Genomic DNA, 26,885 nt, shown 5'->3' with positions numbered 1-26,885 from the left:
ATATAGACTGAAGTGTGCCTTTCCAAATCATGTCCAATCAATTGAATTTACCACAGGTGGACTCCAATCAAGTTGTAGAAACATCAAGGATGATCAATGGAAACAGGCTCAATTTCAAGTCTCATAGCAAAAGGTCTGAATACTTATGTAAATAAGGTGCTGCTGTTTTTTAAATTTGAGATACATTTGCAAAAATTCTAAAAATACACATTTTTGCGTGGTCATTATGTGGTATTGTGTGTAGATTGGTGGGAATTTGTTTTTAAATACATTTTTAGAAGGCTGTAACAAAAACAAAAAAAAATCAAGGGGTCTGAATACTTCCCGATAGCACTGTATGCTTGAATCCCAAATAAAATGGGAAAGATTATCTGATTTCAACATTTTAGACAGTGCCAGTGTCCAACCTTTCCATTCATTTGGGATTGGAGCATAACGCTTGATCTACTTGAGATGGACATGGAGTCATATAGACTTCAAATGACAGGGCTGAAAACCTCTAATAAAACTTACATGTTGTATTGAACTAGGCTAGCCCTTTGTGTTTCATATGAAAAAGGGTAACTAGTGAGAGAGTTAGGCGTTGACACCCATTTAACGTTCATGAAAACGTCGCCACTGTATAGTTATTACAGTATGTAGATAAGTTCAATATACAGTTGTGTGACAAAGGGACAAAAGTACCTTACGATGGTGAGTGGACAGGTAGAGAATTAAATATATCGTTACAGGGAAAAACTAGAAATAACCTATTCCTTAATGATAGTTTACCTCAAGAGGACAGATGCAGAAGACTTGGTCAGTGTTATGTTACATTGTTTGAAATAAAACAAAAATGATCAATGTAGACAAGCTCTGCACCACACATTATCTCCTGAGAGTATGCTGGTTAAGAGATTCTCCGGTACTTTTGGATACTTTTTAACCGGTAGTTCTGAAAGTTGTGCCAACGAGCAAAAAGTGTCCCCCAACAATTGTGTATTACGTCACATATGTGCAGATATGTGCACCATGTCATTGATCCCTTTCTCCGCTGTAGGTGTACCATGTACATTTCGCTAGCTGACGAGGGGCAGAAGCTCATTGGTTTTACTCAAATTGCTAGGGGGCTGGCCCAAGTGGGGGAAAATAAGGAAAATGCCGCAGCACAACATCCCCCCCAAAAAGTGGCTTTTAAACTAGGGATTGCGTAGCTAATTGAGGTAAGACAGTAATTCTGCTCATAGATTATGCATGCATGAACTACACATTGACACATCCAGCCCAAAGCCGGAGGTTTAAAAAATACTTAAGTCGCCAAAGTTCCGGAGCATGTCTTTAGAGGTGTCGGTTACCATTCTCTAGTAGACATACTTGATTTGTATGAGTTCCTCAAGCATGATGATAGATTGGAAAATATATTTTTCAGTGTGACAAAGACATCTTAGTATTTAATTTGTTTGATCATATGTGTCAAGTGCAAACACTTTTCATTGATTGAGAAATATAAATATTGATGACAACAACGGAGACCAGATAACACAGCACCTGGACACTAAGTCAAACAAAGGGTTTATGACAGCTGACAAGTGGGCAACAGTTGAGGGATTGGGGTATTGCAGTGTAAACATCTAAAGTGGTGCTTGCTCATGGTTATTTGCCAAATGAGATCAATCCACATGTCACCAAATCACAATTTATGTTGTCTTTTTTTTTTGTGTGGAAAAAACAAATGGCACTTAGAAAAAAGGACAAAACATTGAGAGCAAATCTAACACGATGTGTGCTTAGGTGGCTTTAACATTAAATGTTTTTTTTTGTTTTTTTACTCTTCTCAAATGTAATATTCATATCCAATTTGATGAACACTTATTGTCATTATTCGTATACATCTTAGATGAGATTTTTTACAAAATAAAACATTTGTTTACAAAAAAAAAGTGACCAAGTTCAGTCCTTCCTCTCTAAATAATTGGAAAAACAATGAGTTCGTTATTGAACCGTCTCAAGTTGAGGGGTTTGCTAGAGCAGAACAGGATGCAGTATTTACAAGTGACAGGAAGTGACATAGCAAAGAAAGTTGGTCGTTGTAGCATTCAAATTTCCTCACAATCATACCGTCAGCCGCATATGTACGGGTCGGGATTGATAAAGGACGCAAAAAAACCTCAGTTGTTAAGGCCACACTGACCTTTGACCTAGAGTATTACACAAACCCAGAAAGAGAGAGGACATAGGATTCTACTCCCATCTCTGCGGAGATAGCTAAAATGGTGCATTCTCTGGAGGAAATTAAGGCATTTTGAAAGAAACAAACAAGCAAACAAATATACAAAACAGACATGAGTGTAACAAGTGTGTGGATTTGTCTTTCTCTCCTGTGTTCTGCTAAGTGGTGGTGTAGTTGGTGTTAACAGGGATATTTAATATAAAGGCACCAAGTTCTTCTAAAAACGTCTTTCTCCAGTCTCATGACCACCACAAGTCTCCCAGTCGCAGCAGCAAGCGTGAGACAAAAGTTTATAATCTAAGCATTATTCCACAAAATCCTTCCTCGTCCAATCCATGGCCTTCCATTGCACCAAGCGGTAAATTTGATTCTGGGTATGCATGTGTCCATTTTTGATAGTCCAAACAAAGTAGAATGGTAAAAACCACCTCAAAATGCATTCTGTCCCATACAAAGTGGAGGGAGCTGAGGCTTCCTGAAGAAAAAAAGAAAAGGCTGTATTGGAGAGATATGTTGTCTCCTTCAGCCAGTAAGTCCCCCTTGGCAGGATCCACAGCTCGACCTCCACAACCACAGCTGATATCGGATACAGTGAAAGGAATATACAGTGTGTAATATATATATATATACACATATATACACACACACACACAAATATACATATCATATGTTTGTGTGCTTCTTTGAACAGATTATTGAATAGACGCACGAGAATACCAAACGACAGACAAAATAGGAACAGAGGTACGCATGCTCTGAAAGGAAGAGCATTATTCATTGATACAACCCCATTGTTGTTCCGCTGTTGGGAACTTAGTGTGTATAATATAATGCGGGTGTGTTTGAGTGTATTTGTGACTGTTGAAATATTTTTGCTGCTTGTTGGCTTTTTCAGTTCTAATGTTCCTGAAAAGTATAAAGTATGACAAGAAATGTACAAAGCTTCTCGGGCCTCATAGCCGAGGTACCCTCCTGGATCCACTGCCTTCTGCTTACAAAAAAAGATTCAAAAGAAAAAAGCAAGACACACAGGCTCCTCAAAAGGTCCCGCCTCTTCCTGCTTTTCCACCAATCACGGATATCCGCCGCTGCCCTCTTTAGGTCTGTGTGTTCCCGCCTCTCCTCTCCCACACACACACTTTAACAAACTCACCTCAGTGAGTTGGAAAGGGAGGCTAGCACAAGTCCATCATTCCTCAGGAAATGGAAAAAGGTGAGGCGAGAGCTGGAAAGAGGAGAGGATGACAGGACAAGGCTAGTGCCGAAGGACGTGGAGACAAAGGTGTTGCGCTGTCGTGACAACTCCCCGTTTCCTCCTACAAGACAGGCTCCTCTTCCATTGGCTCTTCTGTAGACCTGCAGGTACACCAAATAGGAAATGGCATGACAGACATTAGCCTTAGTCATGCCAAAATAAAAGCCCTTACCAAAGAAGGTCGTGCAAAACGTATATGATAAGTCTCAGTGGAACTTCAGGCCCACGGCCTTGTGAATGAATCTGATATCTTAAAAACAGCCATTCCAAAAGCACATAAAATCACCAAAAGAGTGAATGGTGCAGGTGTTTACCTGCTGGTCTCCGTGGAGAGGGTGGAAGCGGCGGCCTGCTCAGTATCCACGGTAAGCGATGCCATGGCGGTGACCGTGTCGGCCTCGTCCTTCTCTCTCCGCTGGGCATCCATTAAGGACTGGCCCACCGTGGGAGCCAACCTTTGGAGAGAGCTCCAGTGTTTACCTGCAGGGAGAGAATGATAAGGGAGAGAGAGAGTCATGTCAGTTAAGGGTGACGTGATACACATGATGCAAACACAACTAAGTGCATATGTGCAGGAAAAACACAATGATAAATTTGATTTTAGCGAACTAACTCACTCTGTATCTCGATGACCCTCTCCAGAGAGGCAGCAGCTTTTGGACAGGGCTTCTGTTGCAGGACAGCCTGTGGCAGGGGGTCCAACTGAGAGAGAGCGATCGACAGAGTGTGCGAGAGAGAGTGTAGAGGGAGGGAGAGCGATCGACAGATTGGGATGTAAAAACAAAGAATTTCCTCTGAACAATTACATCCATCTCTACCAAATGACATGTAGTGTATGTGACATCACGCCACTCTCCCCTTCTATAGCAGATGATGTCATACCTCATCGCCGAGCAGGGCCGCCACGCAGGACTCGGAGGCGTCACAGATGGCCGTGAGGTCATGACCTCCTTCTAGCGCCAGGACCACACGTCCCCCTGCCAGCTTCATCAGCTGCTTGGTGAGGTGGCTGAAACCTGAGGATGGTTCAACACTGTACTGACCCTGTACTGAGTATAATCTGAGTAAATCATGAATTGATGTAAATAGGAGAGGTCTGCACGGGAATTTTAGTTTTGTGTAGGTTTACGAAGTAAAGGCCCCTTATGATAGGAAATAATTGACGTACTTCAATATTCCTATGGAGTCTCTGGCTTTTCTTCTAGTGGTTAAGTACTATTCTACCAGCAGGGGGTAGTAGTGTATATACAATTATCTGGAGGACCCTCCTATAAAAGCACAAACTATGGAAAAGGCTTGGCAGAAAAACTGACACGTAAAGACGGAGTAATGTTAAACTTACATTTAGCAGTGACGTTGTATCCTCCCAGAGGGGACTGGTGGCCCTCAACGGCATCAAACCCAGCGGACACTAGGACCACGTCAGGGGAGAACTCGTTGGCTATGGGCATCACCACCGTCCTGTTTAACAGACAAGATGGAGAGCGACATTTTAATTTCTTACGTTTCCAGACCATCTGCAAGAACTAAGCAGCGTGCTAAATAAGCAGAGCCTGTTCATATGAATGAAAGATCAGTGCCAATGTTGCTGCTTGTTCAGCTAATGACCAACAACCGTCTGTTCACCTGAAGGCAGTCAGGTACTCCACGTCACCCATGGGCGGTTCTACGCCCCCCGTCCAAGCGATGTTTGTGTTGAAGCCAACACCAGGTCCAACCCCCACCTCTTCAGGAGCCCCACTGCCGGGGAAGAAGTTTCCATCGTCGTAGCGATGCATGGAAATGTAAAGTACATTGGGGTCGTTGTAAAAAGCCTGCTGTGTCCCGTTACCATGGTGAATGTCCTGGACACAGAGAATGGACATGTGAATAATAATACATGACCTGCATTGATCACATAACGTATGGTATATATTTTGGTATCATGACAACACTAGCACATAAAGGGCATCGCTAACAACATACAACCCCACTCACCCAGTCCACGATGAGGATCTTGCTCACTCCTAGTTTCTGCTGTAGCAGCTTGGCTGTGATGGCCACTGAGTTGAAGAAGCAGAAGCCCCTGCAGACAAAGACAGACACAAAAGATGTCCATTTATCTTTTATCAGCAGAAACAGGGAGATTGTTGAAGGGCACTGCCCAGTAGCTACTCAAAAGAGACGTTTGTACCAATTATTGTATCAACCATCGCACAGGCCACGTCTCTATGGAACTGAAACCAACTCCCTTGAAGCCCCCTAGCCACTCCCCTGCCCTGGCTCTACCCATGATTCCCTGGGTGTACTCACATGGCAGTGGATTCCTCAGCGTGATGGCCTGGTGGACGCACCACGGCAAAACCGTTCTGAAACGGAGAGAAGAGAGAGAAACAGTTTGTGAGAATGTTGAGTAGGCCTATCCATCATCAAAATCAAGTGATTAAGTGCTTATTGATCAGGGTACTACAGTGTCCACCCATGAAAAAACCCACAGGGTATAGTACATGATTATTACATATGGTTTGTTTTAAAGGTGAAAGGTTGCCCCTGACAACTTTCAATCAAACAGTAGTGGAACGGAGAGAGGCTGGTAATGTTACCTTCAGTTCCCCGGCGGCCACTTTGAAAGCCAGCTCGATGACGCAGCCAACAGCCATTCTGACAGCGCCCGAGGAGTGCATCTCGTTCCACACAGTGTCACTGTCCACCTGCAGAGGGCAATAGAGAACACACTCATCCCCACCCTGCTACTGTTCTTTTAACACTGATAACATGATGACACTTCTGTAGGTGATGTAATGCTCAGCTTTGTGCTGCTTATGTTGAATGAATATCCTACAATTAAACTGCATGACTTTCTGATACTGTATTGTCGAATCTCTACCTCTAAATAAAATGCAAATGTACTCCATTATAAATGGAACACTCACCCCAATGCCTCCACAGGGCAACACAGCATACATCTTCTGACTGATTGGACCTTAAGGAGCCAATCAGGGAACAAAGATTAGGTTGTAGTTTAAATAAGTTAAACACTATTTAGCTATATTTCAACATTTTATCACACACCTTTTAGCCTTCCAAGCAGTAAGTTCTTTTCCCAAGATGCTTGGGATACAGTGCATTCGGAAAGTATTCAGACAGACTTTTTCAACATTTTGTTAAAGCCTAATTCTAAAATTGATTAAAATCTTTTTTCTTTATCAAGCTACACACAATACCCCCATAATGACATTTTTGAAAATGTATTTTAAAAAAACATCACGTTTACATAAGTATTCAAACCCTTTACTTAGTACTTAGTTGAAGCACCTTTGTCAAAGATTACAGCCTTGAGTATGACGCTACAAGCTTGGCACACCTGTATTTGGGGAGTTTCTCCCATTCTTCTCTTCAGATCCTCACAAGCTCTGTCAGGTTGGATGGGGAACGTCGCTGCACAGCTATTGTCAGGTCTCTCCAGAGATGTTCAAGTTCGGGCTCTGGCTGGGCCACTCAAGGACATTCAGAGACTTGTCCCAAAGTCACTGCGGCGTTATCTTGGTGGTGTGCTTAGGGTCGTTGTACTGTTGGAAGGTGAACCATCACCCCAGTCTGAGATCCTGAGCAGGTTTTCATCAAATGATCTCTCTGTACTTCACTCCATTCATCCTTCATCATGTGCCTTTTACTGAGGAGGCGCTTCAGTCTGGCCTCTCTACCATAAAGGCCTGATTGGTGGAGTGCTGATTGGACATGTGGAGTGCTGCAGAGATGGTTATCCTTCTGGAAGTTTCTCCCACCTCCACAGAAGAACTCTGGAGCTCTGTCAGAGTGACCATCGGGTTCTTGGTCACCTCCCTGACCAAGGCACTTCTTCGCCGATTGCCGGGTGGACAGCTCTTTAAGAGTCTTGGTGGTTCCAAACTTCTTCTATGTAAGAATGATGCAGGCCACTGTGTTTTCTTGGGGACCTTCAATGCTACAGACATTTTTTGGTACCCTTCCCCAGATGTGTGCCTCGACACAATCCTCTCTTGGAGCTTCCTTCGACCTCATGGCTTGGCTTTTGCTGACATGCACTGTCAAATATGGGACCTTATATAGACAGGTGTGTGCCTTTCCAAATTATGTCCAATCAATTGAATTTACCACAGGTGGACTCTGTCCAAGTTGTAGAAACATCAAGGATGATCAATGGAAACAGGATGCACCTGAGCTCAATTGAGTCTCATAGCAAAGGCTCTGAATACTTATGTAAACAAGGTATCTTTTTTTTGTATACATTTGCAAACATTTCCTTATGGAGTATTGTGTGTAGATTGATGAAAAGCTTTTAAAATCCATTTTAGAATACAGCTGTAACATAGCATATTGTGGAAGTCAAGGGGTCTGAATACTTTCCGAATGCACTATATCATTTTTTTTTTTCCATCGATGTCTGCAAGTCCTGTTCTGCTCAGCACCGCACAGAGTGAACTCACTTTGAAGTGTGTGTGTGTGTAGTCGACGGCTCAGTCACTGCAGTGCTGTTTTGCAGCTGATCCAGTCACCCCCCCTCCCTCCTCTTCTATGAGACCCAGCCTAGCTATGAGTCATCCAGACGGGGGTGGACGGGCGTCTGGGGCCCTTTCCCCTCGACCAGCAGGTCTAAAAATACCCCTCCTGCGCCTGTCAGGGGAGCTAAGCCTTCAAACAATCCACCTGACTGCGTGTGAGTGTGTGGGTGGATGGAGGGGAGGGGCAGTCACTACTTTCAAGGATGCTTGGGGCAAATCTTGTTTCCACCATTCGAGCAAAATGGCTAGGGAAACACACACACACACAAATATATCTGAGGAGTAAAGACATGAAGAGATGAGGTTAGGCACCTAAGAGCTTCTTGCTGTCTAGTTTCTGTCTGTTGAGGGGACTGGTGCCATACAGCAGGGTGTGGTATTCTGAATGCACAGTCTGGATCTCATCCAACGTGGCCTTCCTCCCCCGAATCCTCTGTACATGGTAAAGGAAAACGCACGTAGCACACAATACATCAATTTCATTCAGGGTTATGTTGTATTGCTAATTGGGAAGTGATTTTTAAAATGAACTTGAACTAATAATGGATAAAGGTCATTCTCATTTCCACAAAAACAGTGGGGAGAACAAGCATTTGATACACTGCCGATTTTGCAGGTTTTCCTACTTACAAAGTATGTAGAGGTCTGTAATTTTTATCATAGGTACACTTCAACTGTGAGAGACAGAATCTAAAACAAAAATCCAGAAAACCACATTGTATGCTTTTTAAGAAATTAATTTACATTTTATTGCATGACATAAGTATGTGATACATCAGAAAAGCAGAACGTAATATTTGATACAGAAACCCGTGTTTGCAATTACAGATATCATAAGTTTCCTGTCGTTCTTGACCAGGTTTGCACACACACTGCAGCAGGGATTTTGGTCCACTCCTCCATACAGACCTTCTCCAGATCCTTCAGGTTTCGGGACTTTCAGCTCCCTCCAAAGATTTTCTATTGGGTTCAGGTCTAGAGACTGGCTAGTCCACTCCAGGACCTTGAGATGCTTTTTACGGAGCTACTCCTTAGTTGCCCTGGCTGTGTGTTTCGGGTCGTTGTCATGCTGGAAGACCCAGCCACGACCCATCTTCAATGCTCTTACTGAGGGAAGGAGGTTGTTGGCCAAGATCTTGCGATACATGGCCCCATCCATCCTCCCCTCAATACGGTGCAGTCGTCCTGTCCCCTTTGCAGAAAAGCATCTCTAAAGAATGATGTTTCCACCTCCATGCTTCACGGTTGGGATGGTGTTCTTGGGGTTGTACTCATCCTTCTTCCTCCAAACACAGCGAGTGGAGTTTAGACCAAAAGGCACTATTTTTGTCTCATCAGACCACATGACCTTCTCCCATTCCTCCTCTGGATCATCCAGATGGTCATTGGCAAACGTCAGACGGGCCTGAACATGCGCTGGCTTGAGCAGGGGGACCTTGCGTGCGCTGCAGGATTTTAATCCATGACGGCGTAGTGTGTTACTAATGGTTTTCTTTGAGACTGTGGTCCCAGCTCTCTTCAGGTCATTGACCAGGTCCTGCCGTGTAGTTCTGGGCTGATCCCTCACCTTCCTATGATCATTGATGCACCACGAGATGAGATCTTGCATGGCACCCCAGACCAAGGGTGATTGACAGTCATCTTGAACTTCTTCCATTTTCTAATAATTGCGCCAACAGTTGTTGCCTTCTCACCAAGCTGCTTGCCTATTGTCCTGTAGCCCATCCCAGCCTTGTGCAGGCCTACAATTTTATCCCTGATGTCCTTACACAGCTCTCTGGTCTTGGCCATTGTGGACAGGTTGGAGTCTGTTTGATTGAGTGTGTGGACAGGTGTCTTTTATACAGGTAACGAGTTCAAACAGGTGCAGTTAATACAGGTAATGAGTGGAGAACAGGCAGGCTTCTTAAAAAAAACCTAACAGGTCTGTGAGAGTCGGAATTCTTACTGGTTGGTAGGTGATCAAATACTTATGCAATAAGTCATGCAATAAAATGTTAATTAATTACTTAAAAATCATACAATGTGATTTTCTGGATTTTTGTTTTAGAATCCGTCTTTCACAGTTGAAGTGTACCTATGATAAAAAAATTACAGACCTCTACATGCTTTGTAAGTAGGAAAACCTGCAAAATCGGCAGTGTATCAAATACTTGTTCTCCCCACTGTAGCTACCACTCTTGTTTAAGTTACTGAGAAGAAATTCTCTTTGGAAATATGGAACGGAGCTGGTCGCCATTCTAGCTGTAGTGTGCAGGGAGCCCTCACCTCACAGCGGCCCAGGAGCCCAGTCTCCTGCAGCCGGGACCACACACTCTGGATGCGGCCGGCGTGCTCTGGGTGGATGTGGGTGTTCCCACACATACACTGGTGCTTCAGCATAAAGGTGTCGTACACCAACCCTGAGATGATAGGAGAGGGAGAGAAAGAGTGCAAGAGAAAGATGGAAAGAAAGGGATGGCATGAGTGAGATGGAGAGAGAGAAAGATAAGGGAAAGAAAAAGAGAGAAAGATGAAAAGGAGAAAATGTAGCTTTTCAAGGCAGGAAGAAGACCAACCACAGGGCAACCTCTTCAACTTCTCTCCCAGAACAAATGGTGACCACACTGCTCATAACCCCATTACCCAGCAGGTCAGAGCATAATAAGACCATCATCTCTAATGGCTTTTTTCATGTTAGGACTGTTGGAGATGTTAATGATTCCATGGTGGAGGATGGCTCAATGTCATCCTGCCATCCTGGTTTCATCAGATCCAACCCTGCAGGCTCTCGCTATTATTATTTTCTCTGCTGAAATAATTACACCCAGGCAGGCTGCTTGCCTCAGCCCTTATTGAACTCACTTAGTACACAGGTTCCTAAACTTTTTCACTCAGGAGGGGCCCCCCCTTCCAGCATTGGGGAACATACCGTGCCCCCCCCTGCATGTGCACACAACCATGTCTATTTAAAGCTTATTTCCTGCAATTCTACACCTTCTGCTATTGGTTGCAAAGACTATTTCAGTTAAGGCTATGTTTTGGGCAATTGTATTCAATTTTCCATGTCTAATGAGTATTCGTGATATTTGAGTGACTAAAACAATTAAAATAATATGGCCTAAAAAAACATTAGCTGACATGGGCTAGTTGATCTGGACATTTCTGACAAGTTATAAATAGCTCTAAGGTATGCATTGACTGACATGACAAGAGGAACTAATGATACACCACCCAATTTCCAAATTACACCTTGTGCATTGTACTATTACAACTTTCAAGAGTAAGTTGAAAGCCGGACTGAGTACCTGCCGACCCCTCGCCACGCCCCACAGTTTGGGAACCACTGACTTAGTCAACACATCCTATCCTGCAAGGCCATTTGATCATGGACTGGCTAGAGGAGTGTGTCTTTTCTAAGGCCAATGGCTTTCGTTAGAGTTTAATGGGGATTCATTGCCACATAAGCTCTACTATCTACCACTATGACAAAAAAATAGAGATTCAGATAGATACCTAAGTTGAGGCAGTTTCTTTCATATTGTTCAATGGGTCCTTATCATCTCACTTTATATGTCATCTGTTCCAAAAACCAAAGAAGCATACCTGTAGTGAAGAGGTGCTTGATGGGGACCTCACCCATGGGAGCCCCCTTGATGCTGGCAGTGGCAGGGGAGGACTGGGCCCTTCCCAGAGGTCTGTGGGGCATGCCCGAAATGGACAGGGATGCCTGGAACACATTGAGCTGTTGCAGGTGATGCTGGTCAGAAAAATCGGGGACAAAAATAACATACATTTTTAATACCAACTAAAGCTTTGAATAATGTCTTTCATCATGAGACACTGCCTGGACTTCAGTGTGAGGGGATGGACTTAGTAAATAAAATCAGCTCTGTGGCTTTCATCATTTACATCAGATAGAAATACTGCAACCTTGAGAAGTGACATTTCACAATAGCTGCAAACTGAATCTGCCACCTCAGGCCAATGGATCGAGGGGAAAATGGGAGGGAGGTGGAGCTAAATTAAGCCGGTTATAGACTAAATATGGGCCCTGGGTAGAAACCCAGAAGGCAAACACATATCCCCATACGAGCCTCAAAAGGCAGGGCAGGACAAGGACCGAGCCTTTCCAACAGCCAAAAGACTACTCTGACAATTCCCCAGCTGTAAACAGTGGCTGAGCTAACAGGGCTCTGCTTCCTGTCAATGGGAGAAGCACTACACATCCAGACAGGAGCTGTGTGAGCTCTAGGAAAAAAACTCATGCGACAGATGCTCCTAACAGAGATCAAATGACAAGGATCACGGTTCTTATGCATCTTTTTTTAAAACTGTGGACAGTTTGTTTCAAGACCTTGAGATGGGAGCTGAGTTTACACTCACGGACACACACAGGTCCGGCAGGCCCACACCTTGCTAACCCCTTTTTAAACGAGAGATCCTAAGGCAATGCGGGATCTCTTATGCGTCTCTCTCACTGTCTTTTCTCTTTCCATTGCACAGGGCGGCTCAGATCCATTTGTATTCAAGGCACCACAGCAGGCAAGTAGAGCAGAGTCAGAGGGAAAAAAGTTCAGCGGGGAGGCGGTGTGTGTGTGTGCAGGGAGGGGGCCCTTCCGTGTCACTGACTCGAATGCCAAAATAGGTTTTTGAGGTTGTCGTCTCTACAGAATGACTGCATACACCCCTGCTCCCTCCCTCCCTATGCCCCCCATACCCTAAAAATTCCTCTATCCCCCTAGCCCGTCACAACAGAAATAGTACTGCAGCAGCATAGCTCCCTGGTGGGAGGTGAATTGGTGTAAAGTGCAGGGGGAAAGGGGGAGAAAAGGGGTGGTATGGTGAAGAGAGGGGGGAGGAGAAGGGTGAGGGTGGGAGGGAGAGGGGAATGATTCACCAAGGAGAGATGAGTCACAGATGAGTCCATTCACTGAAATGAAAAAAAAAAAAAGCAGCAAGGGCAGGGGAGGGAGGGTGTGTGAGCGCGCGTTGTGGGGGAGAAGACGCAGCCTGAATTCTGATGCTTTTCTCTCCTCTGATATTTTTTCTCAATGGTGTGTGGGAGTAGGAGAGAGAGGTTTATTTTATAATCTCCCTCGCTGCATTGGTTCTTCCTCCCTCCAACGCACAAACAGCATTTCTTAGAGGAACGTGACAACAAAACATGTCCATTCTTTCCCCCCCTCTTTTTAACATTACGTATTAATTGCTGTCAATGACCATAATTTAGAGCCAAATATGGTAACCAACAGCAACATAGCCAACTGTGGCCATTTACTGTATTGTATTATAATGTTTAGGTCCTCAAAAGAGTATGAGGTGATGATGAGGATCCAAATGCATGTCATCAACTACTGAGTAGAGTAGCTCTGTCTCGGGCAATGACAGCTAAACCCAAATTCAATCCATCTTGGTGATAGATAGATATATATATTTTTTTAAATAGGCCACTTGCCCCTTTGCAACTTTTGTTTCACAACTTTTAACTGGAGCTGCTTATCCTCTTGGTAATTTGTGAAAGAACTGCAGGCGATTCATTCTCGAGAGCTTGTTCCTTTATTTCCTGCTAAGTGCAATGGATGACTCACAGGTGGGTGGGAATTAAGGCTCTCGCTCTTCTGTAGGGAGCTATGACGACGATGCCTCGCACAGCGCAGCCACTCTGCCCTCCGAGAGGGGATACCCTTTTCTAAATCACCAGGCCCCCGTAAAATTCAACCCATCACTCGAACTGGGTGTGAACGCCAATTATGTAGCCACATCGCTAATGATGACGTTCCTACCTTTTCAACTGCATAGCCTTTGCTACTGATCTTTTGGTAGGTCATTTCTGCAATCTACATACAACCCTCCCTGGAGTGATTGGTCATTCTAGACAGTTTCAAGTCATAAATGGCCCATTATAAGAGGTACAATGACGAATCAAGTCACAAGGTTAGTAATCACAGACAGACGTCACCGGAACAGATTTGGGAAGTTCAACAACTAAAGGGGTCTGAATATTTTTACTGCACCGTTTGGATCAAGTAACAAACATTTCGTTGCACCCGCTATAACACCAATAAACTTTGATTTGATTTCAGCAGAATTAATCATATTACAGGGAAAGACAATAAAACTCATGGTTTATAAATAAACAATTTGCACCTCTTATTGTCCCTCTGATTTTCTTACAGAAAGTCATCTTAATTAGTGTTAAACTTGCAAGGCAATACATCTTGTTTTTCCCTACCAAAGTCAAATTAAATGCAAAATTCATATAAAAAAATGCAGCATTTACTTGGCCGTAAGGTACGCCCTCCTCATCACACTCCCTCAGCTCGATGGCCTCGTCTTCATCATCCTCTTCCTCCAGGTCGCTCTCTGTGCTCTCGCCCTTCAGGGGGGTCAGCAGGCGTTCTGAAGGGGGCGACGTCTCCCCCGACTCTTCCTTCTGGAGCTTCTGCTCCTGAGGACGCCCCTCCCCCAGAAGCTCAGACCCTGCCCCCTCCTCCTGCATCTCCTGCGTCTCTGTGAGCTCCTCCTCAGTCTCCTCGGGGTGGGTGGGTGGTTGGCGAGGAAGCTCCACCCCTTTTGACAGAATCTGGTGTGGTTGACAGATAGGGGGTTAAGCACTGCTGCCACATGTAGAGTATACTACACCCCCAGTCCAGCAAATGGCATACAACACTTTTTTTTACCTGCAAACACAACCATAACCTCTAATACTGTAGTGTTTCTTGTGGTGCCCCCTACCTTGTTGAGCTGGTACTGCTTCTGCTTCTCCAGGAAGTGCTGGTGCTGCTGCTGCATGACGAGCTGCTGCAGGGCCTGGGGGCTCTGGGGGAGGGGTGCAGACTGTGTGCGGCTCAGGGGCCGGTGGCGTGGTAGCTTGTTCACCGTGCGCATACTGTTGGACACCCGGTCCCCCGTCACCAACGGCGACTGACCGTACATGGGGACTGGAGGGAGGAAGAGTCAGAGAGATGTGTTTCAGAAGAGGCCGTATGTATTTATCTATATTTACCTGCAAGTAGAACGCTCTGCTGGCAGGGATGTAAGAGTATAAATATATGTTGGTAGATGTACCTGAGAGGAGGGCACTCTGCTGGCGGGCCTGCTCCAGCAGGAGGACGTGTTGCAGTAGGGAGGAATGACTGCTGTGGCTGTTGGGGGCCTGGGTGGAGTCTAAGTCGTGTTGCATCCCAGGTGGCAGGCATGATGCCGGCAGGGACGAGGTGCTGACAAACTTGCCCGTCAGAGCCCCACCCTGACGCATGGTCTGGATGGCCTGCCTCTCCGCCTCCTGCAACAGCTTCTGATTGGCCTGAGGATAGAAGGGGGGTTAACTAAGTCAGACTGTCTACATTAGAGGGCAACTCTGGTTCAGGGGAGTGTGTGCTGGTTTCTATTTTACCTCAACTCAGTGGAATGGAGCAGGTTGAGAGTTTTTTTAACGAGTATTTGAAAAAAACATTTAAGAAGCTATTTTTAGAACAAGGCCAGCACTGGGGGAAAAAATGGCACATTTATCTTTATGCCAACAGTGACGGGTTCTGACTTCTAAACTTGAAATATTGTTAATCATCAAGTATCCCATGGAAAGGAGAAGGGCCACAGTTTGGTTGTTACAGCAGAAGTTAATGGTCATCTGTAGGAGGAATGTACGGTTGGATATGAGCTAGAGGCTTGGAATGTTCTGAGTTAAGAAAAGGCAATCACATAGTTGTGGTCATTGGTAAGGGTGGAGAGCTGTAGATTAGTGAGGAATGGGGGTTGAGGTCAGGGAGAAGGAACAGTTTATTACCCACATCACTCAACTTCCTGCCTAGCGATAAATATGTAATGTTTAGAGGGAAGGAGCAGACTTCACCTATATTGGAGTGTGTGTGTGTGTGTGTGTGTACACAATGGGGCAAAAAATTATTTAGTCAGCCACCAATTGTGCAAGTTCTCCCACTTAAAAAGTTGAGTCCTGTAATTTGCATCATAGGTACACTTCAACTATGACCGACAAAATGACAAAATAAATCCTGAAAATCACATTGTAGGATTTTTTATGAATTTATTTGCAAATTATGGTGGAAAATAAGTATTTGGTCAATACTCAATACTTTGTTATATACCCTTTGTTGGCAATGACAGAGGTCAAGACTTCACAAGGTTTTCACACACTGTTGCTGGTATTTTGGCCCATTCCTCCATGCAGATCTCCTCTAGAGCAGTGATGTTTTGGGGCTGTTGCTGGGCAATACGGACTTTCAACTCCCCCCAAAGATTTTCTATGGGGTTGAGATCTGGAGACTGGCTAGGCCACTCCAGGACCTTGAAATGTTTCTTACGAAGCCAGTCCATTGCCCGGGCGGTGTGTTTGGGATCATTGTCATGCTGAAAGACCCCGCCACGTTTCATCTTCAATGCCCTTGCTGATGGAAGGAGGTTTTCACTCAAAATCTCACGATACATGGCCCCATTCATTCTTTCCTTTACACGGATCAGTCGTCCTGGTCCCTTTGCAGAAAAACAGCCCAAAAGCATGATGTTTCCACCTCCATGCTTCACAGTAGGTATGGTGTCCTTGGGATGCAACTCAGCATTCTTTGTCCTCCAAACACGACGAGTTGAGTTTTTACCAAAAAGTTATATTTTGGTTTAATCTGACCATATGACATTCTCCCAATCTTCTTCTGGATCATCCAAATGCTCTCTAGCAAACTTCAGACGGGCCTGGACATGTACTGGCTTAAGCAGGGGGAAACCTCTGGCACTGCAGGATTTGAGTCCCTGGCGGCGTAGTGTTACTGATGGTAGGCTTTGTTACTTTGGTCCCAGCTCTCTGCAGGTCATTCACTAGGGCCACCCATGTGGTTCTGGGATTAATGCTCACCGTTCTTGTGATCATTTTGACCCCACGGGGTGAGATCTTGCGTGGAGCCCCAGACCGAGGGAGATTATCAGTGGTCTTGTATGTCTTCCATTTCCTAATAATTGCTCCCACAGTTGATTTATTCAAACCAAGCTGCTTACCTATTGCAGATTCAGTCTTCTCAGCCTGGTGTAGGTCTACAATCTTGTTTCTGGTGTCCTTTGAAACCTCTTTGGTCTTGGCCCTAGTGGAGTTTGGAGTGTGACTGTTTGAGGTTGTGGACAGGTGTCTTTTATACTGATAACAAGTTCAAACAGGTGCCACTAATACAGGTAACGAGTGGAGGATAGAGGAGCCTATTAAAGAAGAAGTTACAGGTCTGTGAGAGCCAGAATTCTTGCTTGTTTGTTATTGACCAAATACTTATTTTCCACCATAATTTGCAAATAAATTCATTAAAAATCCTACAATGTGATTTTCAGGATTTATTTAGTAATTTTGTCGGTCATAGTTGAAGTGTACCTATGATGCAAATTACAGGACTCTCATCTTTTTAAGTGGGAGAACTTGCACAATTGGTGGTTGACTAAATACTTTTTTGCCCCACTGTGTGTGTGTGTGTGTGTGTGTGTGTGTGTGTGTGTGTGTGTGTGTGTGTGTGTGTGTCTGTTCAGCTGTCTGACTTATTGGGTGAATGAACTTGGTTTGAGCTTATCATAGTTGTCTGAGAGTTTTTTTACTCTGTTTAATTAGAACCTAACAGCAGCTTTGGCTAATGTATTATAACCATTACAGATAACAAATCCTAAATTGCCTCACACACACATACATACATACACAGTTGAAGTTTACATACACTTAGGTTGGAGTCATTAAAACTTGTTTTTCAACCACTCCACACATTTTTTGAGAACAAACTATAGTTTTGGCAAGTCGGTTACGACATCTACTTTGTGCATGACACAAGTAATTTTTCTAGCAATTGTTTACAGAGAGATTATTTCACTGTATCACAATTCCAGTGGGTCAGAGGTTTCATACACTAAGTTGACTGTGCCTTTAAACAACTTGGAAAACAATGCCATGGCTTTAGAAGCTTCTGATAGGCTAATTGACATAATTTGAGTCAATAGGAGGTGTACCTGTGGATGTATTTCAAGGCCAACCTTCAAACTCAGTGCCTCTTTGCTTGACATCATGGGAAAATCTAAATAAATCCACCAAGACCTCAGAAACAAAATTGTGGACCTCCACAAGTCTGCTTCATCCTTGGGAGCAATTTCCAAATGCCTGAAGGTACCACATTCATCTGTACAAACAATAGTACGCAAGTATAAACACCATGGGACCACAGCCGTCATACCTCTCAGGAAGGAGACGCGTTCTGTCTCCTAGAGATGAACGTACTTTGGTGCGAAAGGTGCAAATCAATCCCAGAACAGCAGCAAAGGGCCTTGTGAAGATGCTGGACGAAACCGGCACAAAAGTATCTATATAAACAGTAAAACGAGTCCCATATCGACATATCCTGAAAGGCCACTCAGCAAGGAAGAAGCCACTGCTCCAAAACCGCCATAAAAAAGCCAGACTACGGTGTGCAACTGCACATGGGGACAAAGATCGTACCTTTTGAAGAAATGTCCTCTGGTCTGATGAAACAAAAATATAACTGTTTGGCCATAATGACCATCGTTACATTTGGAGGAATGGGGGGGGGGGGCTTTCAAGCCGAAGAACAACCGTGAAGCACGGGGGTGGCAGCATCATGTTGTGGGGGTGCTTTTCTGCAGGAGGGACTGGTGCACTTCACAAAAGAGATCATGAGGGAGGACAATTATGTGGAAATATTGAAGCAACATCAGTCAGGAAGTTAAAGCTTGGTTGCAAATGGGTCTTCCAAATGGACAATGACCCCAAGCATACTTCCAAAGTTGTGGCAAAATGGCTTAAGGACAACAAAGTCAAGGTATTGGAGTGGCCATCACAAAGCCCCAACCTCAATCCTATAGAAAATTTGTGGGCGAGCAAGGAAGCATACAACCTGACTCAGTTACACCAGCTCTGTCAGGAGGAATGGGCCAAAATTCACCCAACGTATTGTGAGAAGCTTGTGGAAGGCTACCCAGAACGTTTGACCCAAGTTAAACAATTTAAAGGCAATGCTACCAAATACTAATTGAGTGTATGTAAACTTCAGACCCACTGGGAATGTGATGAAAGAAATACAAGCTGAATTAAATCATTCTCAACTATTATTCTGACATTTCATATTCTTAAAATTAAAGTGGTGATCCTAACTGACCTAAGATTAGGAATTTGTACTAGGATTAAATGTCAGGAATGGTGAAAAACTGAGTTTAAATGTATTTGGCTAAGGTATGTAAACTTCCGACTTCAACTGTGTGTGTTTTTTTTTCAGACAATAAAGTGCTATTTAAAGTTAATTTATTGAAACCGTAATATCAACTGGTTATATTATATCGTGGAACACAATCTTCAAAAAGGTATCACCCTCAGCAGTTGCGCTTGCTTGTAGAAGCCTATGTCTGTGCAATGACAAAGCATTGTTTTGTTAATTTAGCAGGCAAAATGCTCTTATTTCCTGAACAAATCAAGAGACCTATGTTATTGTAAAAGAAAAAAAACATGTAAAATAACTAAATAATACATAACAGAATATTGTTCAAAATGAAAAAAGTGATATCCACCTCACGTCTGGAAATTATTCTTAGAGTGATAATTTGGAACGGGGCTCAATTTGGCGAGGTGAAATCATTTCAGGGTTACAAAACAAAATCTTTTTTGTTCCGTCTTCTTTTCGATATACAGACATTCAAATTAGTTTATTCAGCCTGTTCTTTGGTATTTTCCAAATGGATTAACAATTCCACATTGAACTCTGCATGGGGATGAATTACAGCCATGACATCTGTTTGGTGAGTAGGCTTAGGCTTAATGATTCTGATAAAAATGTTTAGGGCGGCTATAGCCTAGGCTAAGCAATTCTAAATGGCACTAGTAGTTCAAAGTAGCATAAGTGGAAAATAGACAGGACACAATCTTTCCAAAACTGCAGCGCTCGTTGTTGTAACATATTTCCCTACTTCAGCCAAGCAGTCCATTAAGAATTTGTGATAAAACTGTCGTCATTTGGCAAGGAATGAAGCTTGTGTATCCCATCAGTTAGATACGTTTTTAATAGGCCTAACGGGAGCGCGCGCGCGTGTGTGTGTGTGTGTGTGTGTGTGTGTGTGTAGAGGGAGCGGTCGGAACACAATTGAGTGAGTGAGACACGGAGGGGAAAGGGAATTTAGGGAGAAGAACTGTCTGATGCTTGGCTTGGTTTTCTTTTTGTTGTGCCACACAAATGCACATGTACAAATGGAACTAGAGTCAAAGCAAATTAACATGGTCTTCTAGACAACATTTTGATCTCTGGTTAAAGATGGAGTTTTTACATCCATTTGAGTACTCATGCCTATCCCTAGTTTGTGTTGTTCAGAATTTCAGTCCAGTACTCACGGTGAGGTGCGAGTTGGCTGGTAGGCCCAGGGAGATGTTGGGCAGCGAGGGGGATGTGTAGAGGCTCAGCGGACTGACTGTCCCATCGGCGTTAAGGGTCTGGTGGAGGGACCGCAGCTGCTGCACAGAAAAGAGGGAGGAAAAAGTGATTGAGTGAGAGAGAGAGTGTGAAAGGGAAAAGGGCGAGAGAGAGCGAACAGAAGAGGAGCAAGGGAGACAACCAGCAGGGGTGTTTTCCAGAGAGAGGGAGCGAGAGAGTGAAGTCTTCCAGCTCACTAAAACATCCCATCAGTGCATGTATATTTAATCTACCCTAGCAACAACGAGAGGGGAAGAAAGGAATCCATCTTGCGCTCTATCTGACCCTCTGCAGTATAAACAGATAGGACAGGAGCTCTAACCGTAGTGTGACTCATTCTTTCAGCTTGCACAACATGTTTCTCTCCAGAGGCCGCCGAGGCTTCCAGTTCACTTTGAACAAACGGCTGTTATTTGATGTTTGTGCAGGTGTGCTAGCTAGTACAATTTCAGGATCTTTTCTTACTTGCCATTTAGACTTCACCTGGCTAACACTGTACAGAAACCCCACATACTGTAGGCTGTGTCCGAAATCTGTCTTGCCTACTACTTACTAAAAATACATACTGTGTACTAATAGTACTACATACAATTTAGAACGTAAGCTTTAGTAAAAACGTATGCCATAAGCAACAAATATCAACATACTAATCATCCATTATGAGAAGGCATCATCTAATGTGCAATCGCACTTGTTCCCTGCCAGTTGTTCATTTTAGTATGCCATATTCTGATTATCAGCTGTTGTCAAACACACGTGAACGCAAAAAAGACGATACTCTTCCTCAATAGTGTGCAGCGATTTCTACTCGACGAAAAGATGAAATGAGTATTACATCCTAGAATTTAATTATCAGCTGTTGTCAAACACACGTGATTTTTTGAAATGTTTGAAATCACACATTTTACTTTATTTTCACATAACCATATTGTGTTCTAAATAGAATGCTTTTTGGGTATTTGGACACAACCATATTTCTCCCTGCCTTGAAGGGCCCTTCTCTTTTTAAGAACCCCCCAGCGGGTGTCAGCCTTCTTCACACGTTCTCACTGACAATGACATTATTAGGGGAAGACTGACTCAACAGAATCTTGAAACAGGGAAAATAAGGGGGGAGTCCCCATGCATCCCAAATAAGGTGTTGATCCATGGCAAACTGCCCTATTTGTTGTTAAAACAATGTCACGCTCTCCTTTTTGTGTGCGTCTGACCATTTATCAGCCCGGATCTGCTGGGGCGGCGATGACGCAATAACGTTCTTGATGGGGGTGGCTATTTCGGAAAGTTGCACACAGCAGGCTAACAAGGCACTTATGTCATCAGCGGTCGACTGTTTCTCCGCTTCGAGAGAATGGCAGTAATCAAGTATTTTCAGGGAGGGAGGGTAGGGAAAATAAATGGTCTCGGAGATTGACTAATGCTTTTTATTTTTGTTGCCCTACTTTTGGAGAGAAGAGAGAGGAAGTATTTTTGGGTGTTATAAAATGGCAGGGGGAAGATGGCTGTAAATTGAGTGTTGAGAGAGCGGTCTGAATGAGAGGACAAATGCTCATTTGAATTCAAATCATCAATCCTGTTCTACCAAATAGAAAACACATTTATCCATTAAAACACAGGTCTTCTAAAACATATATTTGAAGAGGTAGATATGGAGAGTAAGAGAGTACCTGAGAGCTATAGTGTTCCAGCTACAGCTATTCTGTAAGTAGCCTGACTACCAGGAAAAACTCAAGTCCCAGGGACAAGAACTGGTAGTTCTGATCAGTGAACTTACAGTATGTTCTGCGATGAAATAGCTAAGGCAGCTAGGCCTATATATATCTTGTCTTACAAAATGAACAATGGATCAGGTTTTATTATCAAAATGGAGGATAGGAGTCATTCAGAACGCTATGGCTAGCTCTCTCTCCCGCCTACATCCCCTCGTCATCTCTCTCGCTCCCAAGGTTAAGATGTTCCTGGGGCCACTTGATGCTCAGTGTGCATCAGACCAACCCCCCCCCCCCCCCTCCCCAGTCTACCAAAGCTTATTTTCAGGCCTTATTCACTGCACTCAGCTGCTACCCTCTCGCCCTAGTTTACAATTCAGCCAAGCACAATGACCATACAAGCGTAAAGAATAAGCTACTATTAGCCCTAAAGAACAGTCTACCTAGTCATGTAACACTCCTCATAAGTCCCCATTGCATTTTATCTATAACTAACAGCAGGGTTGATAAAAACTAAACCAAGTCACCAGGTAGCCGTTCTGCGCCTGAGCAAGGCAGTTAACCCACTGTTCCCCGGGCACTGACGACGTGGATGTCAATTATGGCAGCCCCCCGCACCTCTCTGATAAATGAGGAAGTCACAATTCAGTTGAAGGCATTCAGTTGTACAACTGACTAGGTATCCCCCTTTCCCAATCAGAATGGGTTCCATTTGCATCTGTCTTTCAACACTTTTTATACCAATGCTTCTAATGTGATGAGACATTTTATAAAGCATGCACTCCGTTGGTCCCTGGTACCACAGCAGTAGGTCATGGATTTTCCATGGTGTGTTATAAAAATGCATCACAGACAAACAGCAACACATATTTCAGGGGTTATAAAGTTCCATAGAAGGTAGAATTATATATATATATATATATATTTTTTATTTTTGTGTGTTGAATTTTACCCTTTTTTCTCCCCAATTTCGTGGTATCCAATTGTTTAAGTAGCTACTATCATCGCTACAACTCCCGTACGGGCTCGGGAGAGACGAAGGTTGAAAGTCATGCGTCCTCTGATACACAACCCAACCAAGCCGCACTGCTTCTTAACACAGCGCGCATCCAACCCGGAAGCCAGCCGCACCAATGTGTCGGAGGAAACACTGCACCTGGCAACCTTGGTTAGCGCGCACTGCACCCGGCCCGCCACAGGAGTTGCTGGTGCGCGATGAGACCCTACCGGCCAAACCCTCCCTAACCCGGACGACACTAGGCCAATTGTGCGTCGCCTCACGGACCTCCCGGTCGCGGCCGGTTACGACAGAGCCTGGGCGCGAACCCAGAGTCTCTGGTGGCACAGCTGGCGCTGCAGTACAGCGCCCTTAACCACTGCGCCACCTGGGAGGCCTGTAGAATTATATTTTGCAGAGGCGAGGCCCCCCTTAGCATCCTCCCGCAGCCCTCCCCTCTCTTACCTCTGCGTGAATGTTGGGGACAGAGCCGCTGGAGCCGTTCTCTGCGATGGCGCTGTTGGAGCTGTTGGGCGAGCTGGGCCCGGAGCCAGGGGCACTGCTGCACATGGAGGACACTGCAATGACAATGGAACAGGCCACTCAGAGACAGAACCAACCCAGCATCCCAGGCAGACAGACACCACCGCCAAAACCCTTGTGGTACGGCCTTTCTCCAATCTTGCATCAAACTGTACAAATGTGAAGATTAATGTCTAGGTTTTATCAGGCTGTTTTCTATGAGTATACAGAAAGGTAGAAACAGAATAGACCATCATTGGTGACATATACATATGGAATCAGAGAATTAGGAAAAAGGACTTCCCGACATTTCTTTGACTGTTTCAAGAGGCCAACGTTCTAAGTCCTAATCCGAACTTTCCCAAAAACCCTGTTCCTTTTCCCTGCTCCACTGCCAGCTAACCCCCGCCACCCCAAACCCATCCCCTTTTGTCCTATTCAAGCCTTATGTATTAATCTACCATCCTTGTCCCAGAAAAGCTTCTGCTTTCATTAGCAGATGAAACGGGCGAGTTAAATCAAAAGCCTCTATAAGCATAGCTTCTGTTGTGGTCTCGAGAACAACCAGCATTTATACGATCTCCTATGTTTACATAGTAGTTGCCCATGACATGGAAACTGGCTAATAGGGCAAACCCTTAAACCTAGCATATGGTAGCTAGCTCCAGTACTTGGTCTGGAAAGGCACTGTGTGGTATGTGTATATAGCCAACCTGGCTAAGTGGGTTATGTAACTAGGTCCTTCTGGGAAATGAGCTTGAGGTGTAGAGTGCCGCGGCCCCGCCGGATGTCTACTTTTACCATCAGGCCAGAGTTGAAATGACCGTTTTATGTTAAGTAGGGTGGTATTTTAGATGGTTTACCCAACCGGATGCTTCTCACTGGGGTTGGTTTACAACTATGAAATGGCACAGGGTGTGGAATTCCAGTTAAAGAGTGTACAATGTATTTGTATGAGAGTATGTAAATGCATGATGGATGAGAGTGTAAATGCACGGTGTGTGTGTGCGCTCTCACCAGAGATCTCGATGGCTCTCTTTTTGAAGGTGCTTATCACGGTCCCGTCCTTCCTCCTCAGCAGGGGACTGCTCCGCCTCTCAGCTACCTTCTGTTTTAACCGCGAACGCACCTTCAGATTGGGCTCGGAGGCTGTCGGAGAGAGATAGGAGAGAGAAAGAGAGGTGAGTTTAAATGAAAAAGATCTACAACAGAAACCATAAACGAGCAACAGCTCATACAGAGTCTATTCAAAACTACTATGGACGGCTACAAATGGGGCCATTTATACAGCTTATTGACTGGGGGCACTAAGACTGAAATAAACGTCCATTTGCAACTAACCCCTCCTTCACACAACTGTTTTTTCAGCCCATTGTTGATGCAATGAACGACAGACCAAATTAGACGAATGGAAGTAAATAAAAACAGAGGGATTGGACCCCAGGAAGAATACCTGCTGCTTTGGCAAAAGCTAATGGGGATCCAAATAAACCAATAAGGAGGGATGGGAAAAAATAGGAATTGGGGCAATTAAGCAAAAGCCCCGGGTTTAATTTAATTAGCCTCCAATAGCGGTGCTTTCCACTGGACGTCACACACTCCACCCACCTATGTAGACCAGCTAAGACTTTTAGCCCTGATAACATCATGGGCTTTAGTATGGCTTTCATTTTATTAGAAATCAAAATGTTTGGGGTGAGGACAATCAGAGAGGCTGAAGTAAGGAGAATGCACACGCACATACTCAGAGTTATACCTTTCAGTCACAAGTCCCAGTAAGAACAAGCTAACAAGTCTATGGAAACAATACCAAACAACACGCAATACAATTACATCTAGATCCACAGCAAGCATATATTTAAGCATGTGTCATGGGTCAGCTTCTCAGACCCAGATTAAGCTTACTGCTGGACTAAAACACGTTCATTGGCAACCTCCATTTAGTAACCACCCCACTCCATTGGCTTGTCTGTGGGTGGGCTTAATTATTTACGTGAGTGAGTGTGTAGCTATTGCCCACCAGTCTTCACCAACACTGCGGCGATGACTCATTCTGACTCATACCAGCAAAGGAGAAACACTAAAATGTACACACATACCCACTGTCAGACATGGGTAGGTGCCTCAAAGTAATGCAGACACACACACACACGCAGAGTGCATCCACTCACCAGTCTTCCGAAGAGGGAAATCATCCCTGACCTCGTAGGACCCCAGTAGCGGGGGCAGTTTGTAGGAGGGCGGCGTTCCCGGAGTGTTACTCTGAGGGGGGGAGTTGGGGTCCAAAGAGGTGTGGTGGGCCCCCCTGATGAAGCCATAACAGGTAAGATAGCAGAATCAGTTGATACTACTTGTGATGTAGACAAGACATTCTCTGACTAGATTAAAACCTCTTTATCCATTTGGCATGACACCCGCTGAGGAAGGTAAACAAGACATACCACTCTCTGGAGCTCCAAGTATTTTTTAACAGTTCACTCCGGGTCAATGCATGTGTAGGAGCTCTAAGAGTCCTAGCTAAGGTGTAGCCCTTCCTCCATATTCATTAACCATTAACGTCCATGGCTCTTGACCAGTCTGCCCGCTAATGTTAGCCAGCCTCAGAACTCAAATTAGATGTCGATGGTTACGCTCACCAGCATTTCTGGGGGAAGGAATGGTTTAGTCCGCCAGGTGTACCAGGCTCTTTTTTGCTCAGGAGGAACTCCTGTAGCTTCAGCTTCACCTCCGTACTGGCAATGGCACCTTCCGGAACAAACCATCAACACAAAGCTATTATAACTCTAACAAAGACCAACAGCTATGGAGTATGAGGATCTAAACTAGAGCAATAACAGTAGCACTGTATAACTCTATTAAGTAAAAGTGTCTGATAAGACATAGCTACCGTATATTTCAGTGTTTACTTTCTGAAAGCTTCTCTTCATACATACACCAGATATCTACTGCTCAGTGTGTGACCTCTATGTGTACTACTCACTCTCTTTGCCCTTCTCCTTGTTGCGTAGCATGAGGAGCTGCTGCTCCAGCCTCTGTTTCTCCAGCTCTTCATGCCTCTGCTGCTCCAGCTTCCTCTTCTGCTCCAGCTCCTGCTGCCGCTTGGCCGCCAGGATCTCCTGCTGCTGCTGCAGGGACGCCAGGGGGAAGGAAAGCCAGAGAGAGGGGATGTCAAATGAAGCTCAAACTGACGGCCAGAAACAAACTGATTGGTCCAGTGGCGTGTGGCTAAAGACGTTTCTCACCCC

General features: G+C 44.5%; 1 protein-coding gene across 6 annotated transcripts in view; it reads right to left on the bottom strand.

Annotated features, from left to right (window-relative positions):
• Window positions 1–1,400: 1,400 nt before the first annotated feature.
• hdac5 (histone deacetylase 5) overlaps window positions 1,401–26,885 on the bottom strand; it is an 82,759-nt gene continuing 57,274 nt past the window's right edge. For 3 of the 6 annotated variants that reach the window (XM_065006525.1, XM_065006526.1, XM_029625596.2), the window contains 22 exons: window positions 26,621–26,765; window positions 26,277–26,385; window positions 25,812–25,945; window positions 24,658–24,789; window positions 23,584–23,696; window positions 20,334–20,453; window positions 15,035–15,272; window positions 14,702–14,907; window positions 14,247–14,549; window positions 11,570–11,723; window positions 10,253–10,386; window positions 8,297–8,417; window positions 6,377–6,426; window positions 6,047–6,154; window positions 5,757–5,812; window positions 5,442–5,529; window positions 5,091–5,308; window positions 4,807–4,925; window positions 4,347–4,480; window positions 4,082–4,166; window positions 3,779–3,944; window positions 1,401–3,565 (listed from right to left, as the gene is read on the bottom strand). In XM_065006525.1, coding sequence (XP_064862597.1) covers window positions 3,526–3,565; window positions 3,779–3,944; window positions 4,082–4,166; window positions 4,347–4,480; window positions 4,807–4,925; window positions 5,091–5,308; window positions 5,442–5,529; window positions 5,757–5,812; window positions 6,047–6,154; window positions 6,377–6,426; window positions 8,297–8,417; window positions 10,253–10,386; window positions 11,570–11,723; window positions 14,247–14,549; window positions 14,702–14,907; window positions 15,035–15,272; window positions 20,334–20,453; window positions 23,584–23,696; window positions 24,658–24,789; window positions 25,812–25,945; window positions 26,277–26,385; window positions 26,621–26,765 — 2,973 coding nt within the window. In that variant the 3' untranslated portion in view covers window positions 1,401–3,525. The remainder of the gene's footprint in view (window positions 3,566–3,778; window positions 3,945–4,081; window positions 4,167–4,346; window positions 4,481–4,806; window positions 4,926–5,090; window positions 5,309–5,441; window positions 5,530–5,756; window positions 5,813–6,046; window positions 6,155–6,376; window positions 6,427–8,296; window positions 8,418–10,252; window positions 10,387–11,569; window positions 11,724–14,246; window positions 14,550–14,701; window positions 14,908–15,034; window positions 15,273–20,333; window positions 20,454–23,583; window positions 23,697–24,657; window positions 24,790–25,811; window positions 25,946–26,276; window positions 26,386–26,620; window positions 26,766–26,885) is intronic. The other 3 variants (XM_065006523.1, XM_029625601.2, XM_065006524.1) reach the window with 3 other exon arrangements.

The sequence above is a fragment of the Oncorhynchus nerka genome, linkage group LG21, assembly GCF_034236695.1.
Source record: "Oncorhynchus nerka isolate Pitt River linkage group LG21, Oner_Uvic_2.0, whole genome shotgun sequence".
Classification (NCBI taxonomy): Eukaryota; Metazoa; Chordata; class Actinopteri; order Salmoniformes; family Salmonidae; genus Oncorhynchus; species Oncorhynchus nerka.
The sequence above is the reverse complement of the archived record's forward strand: the minus strand, read 5'-3'. Positions and strand labels throughout refer to the sequence as shown.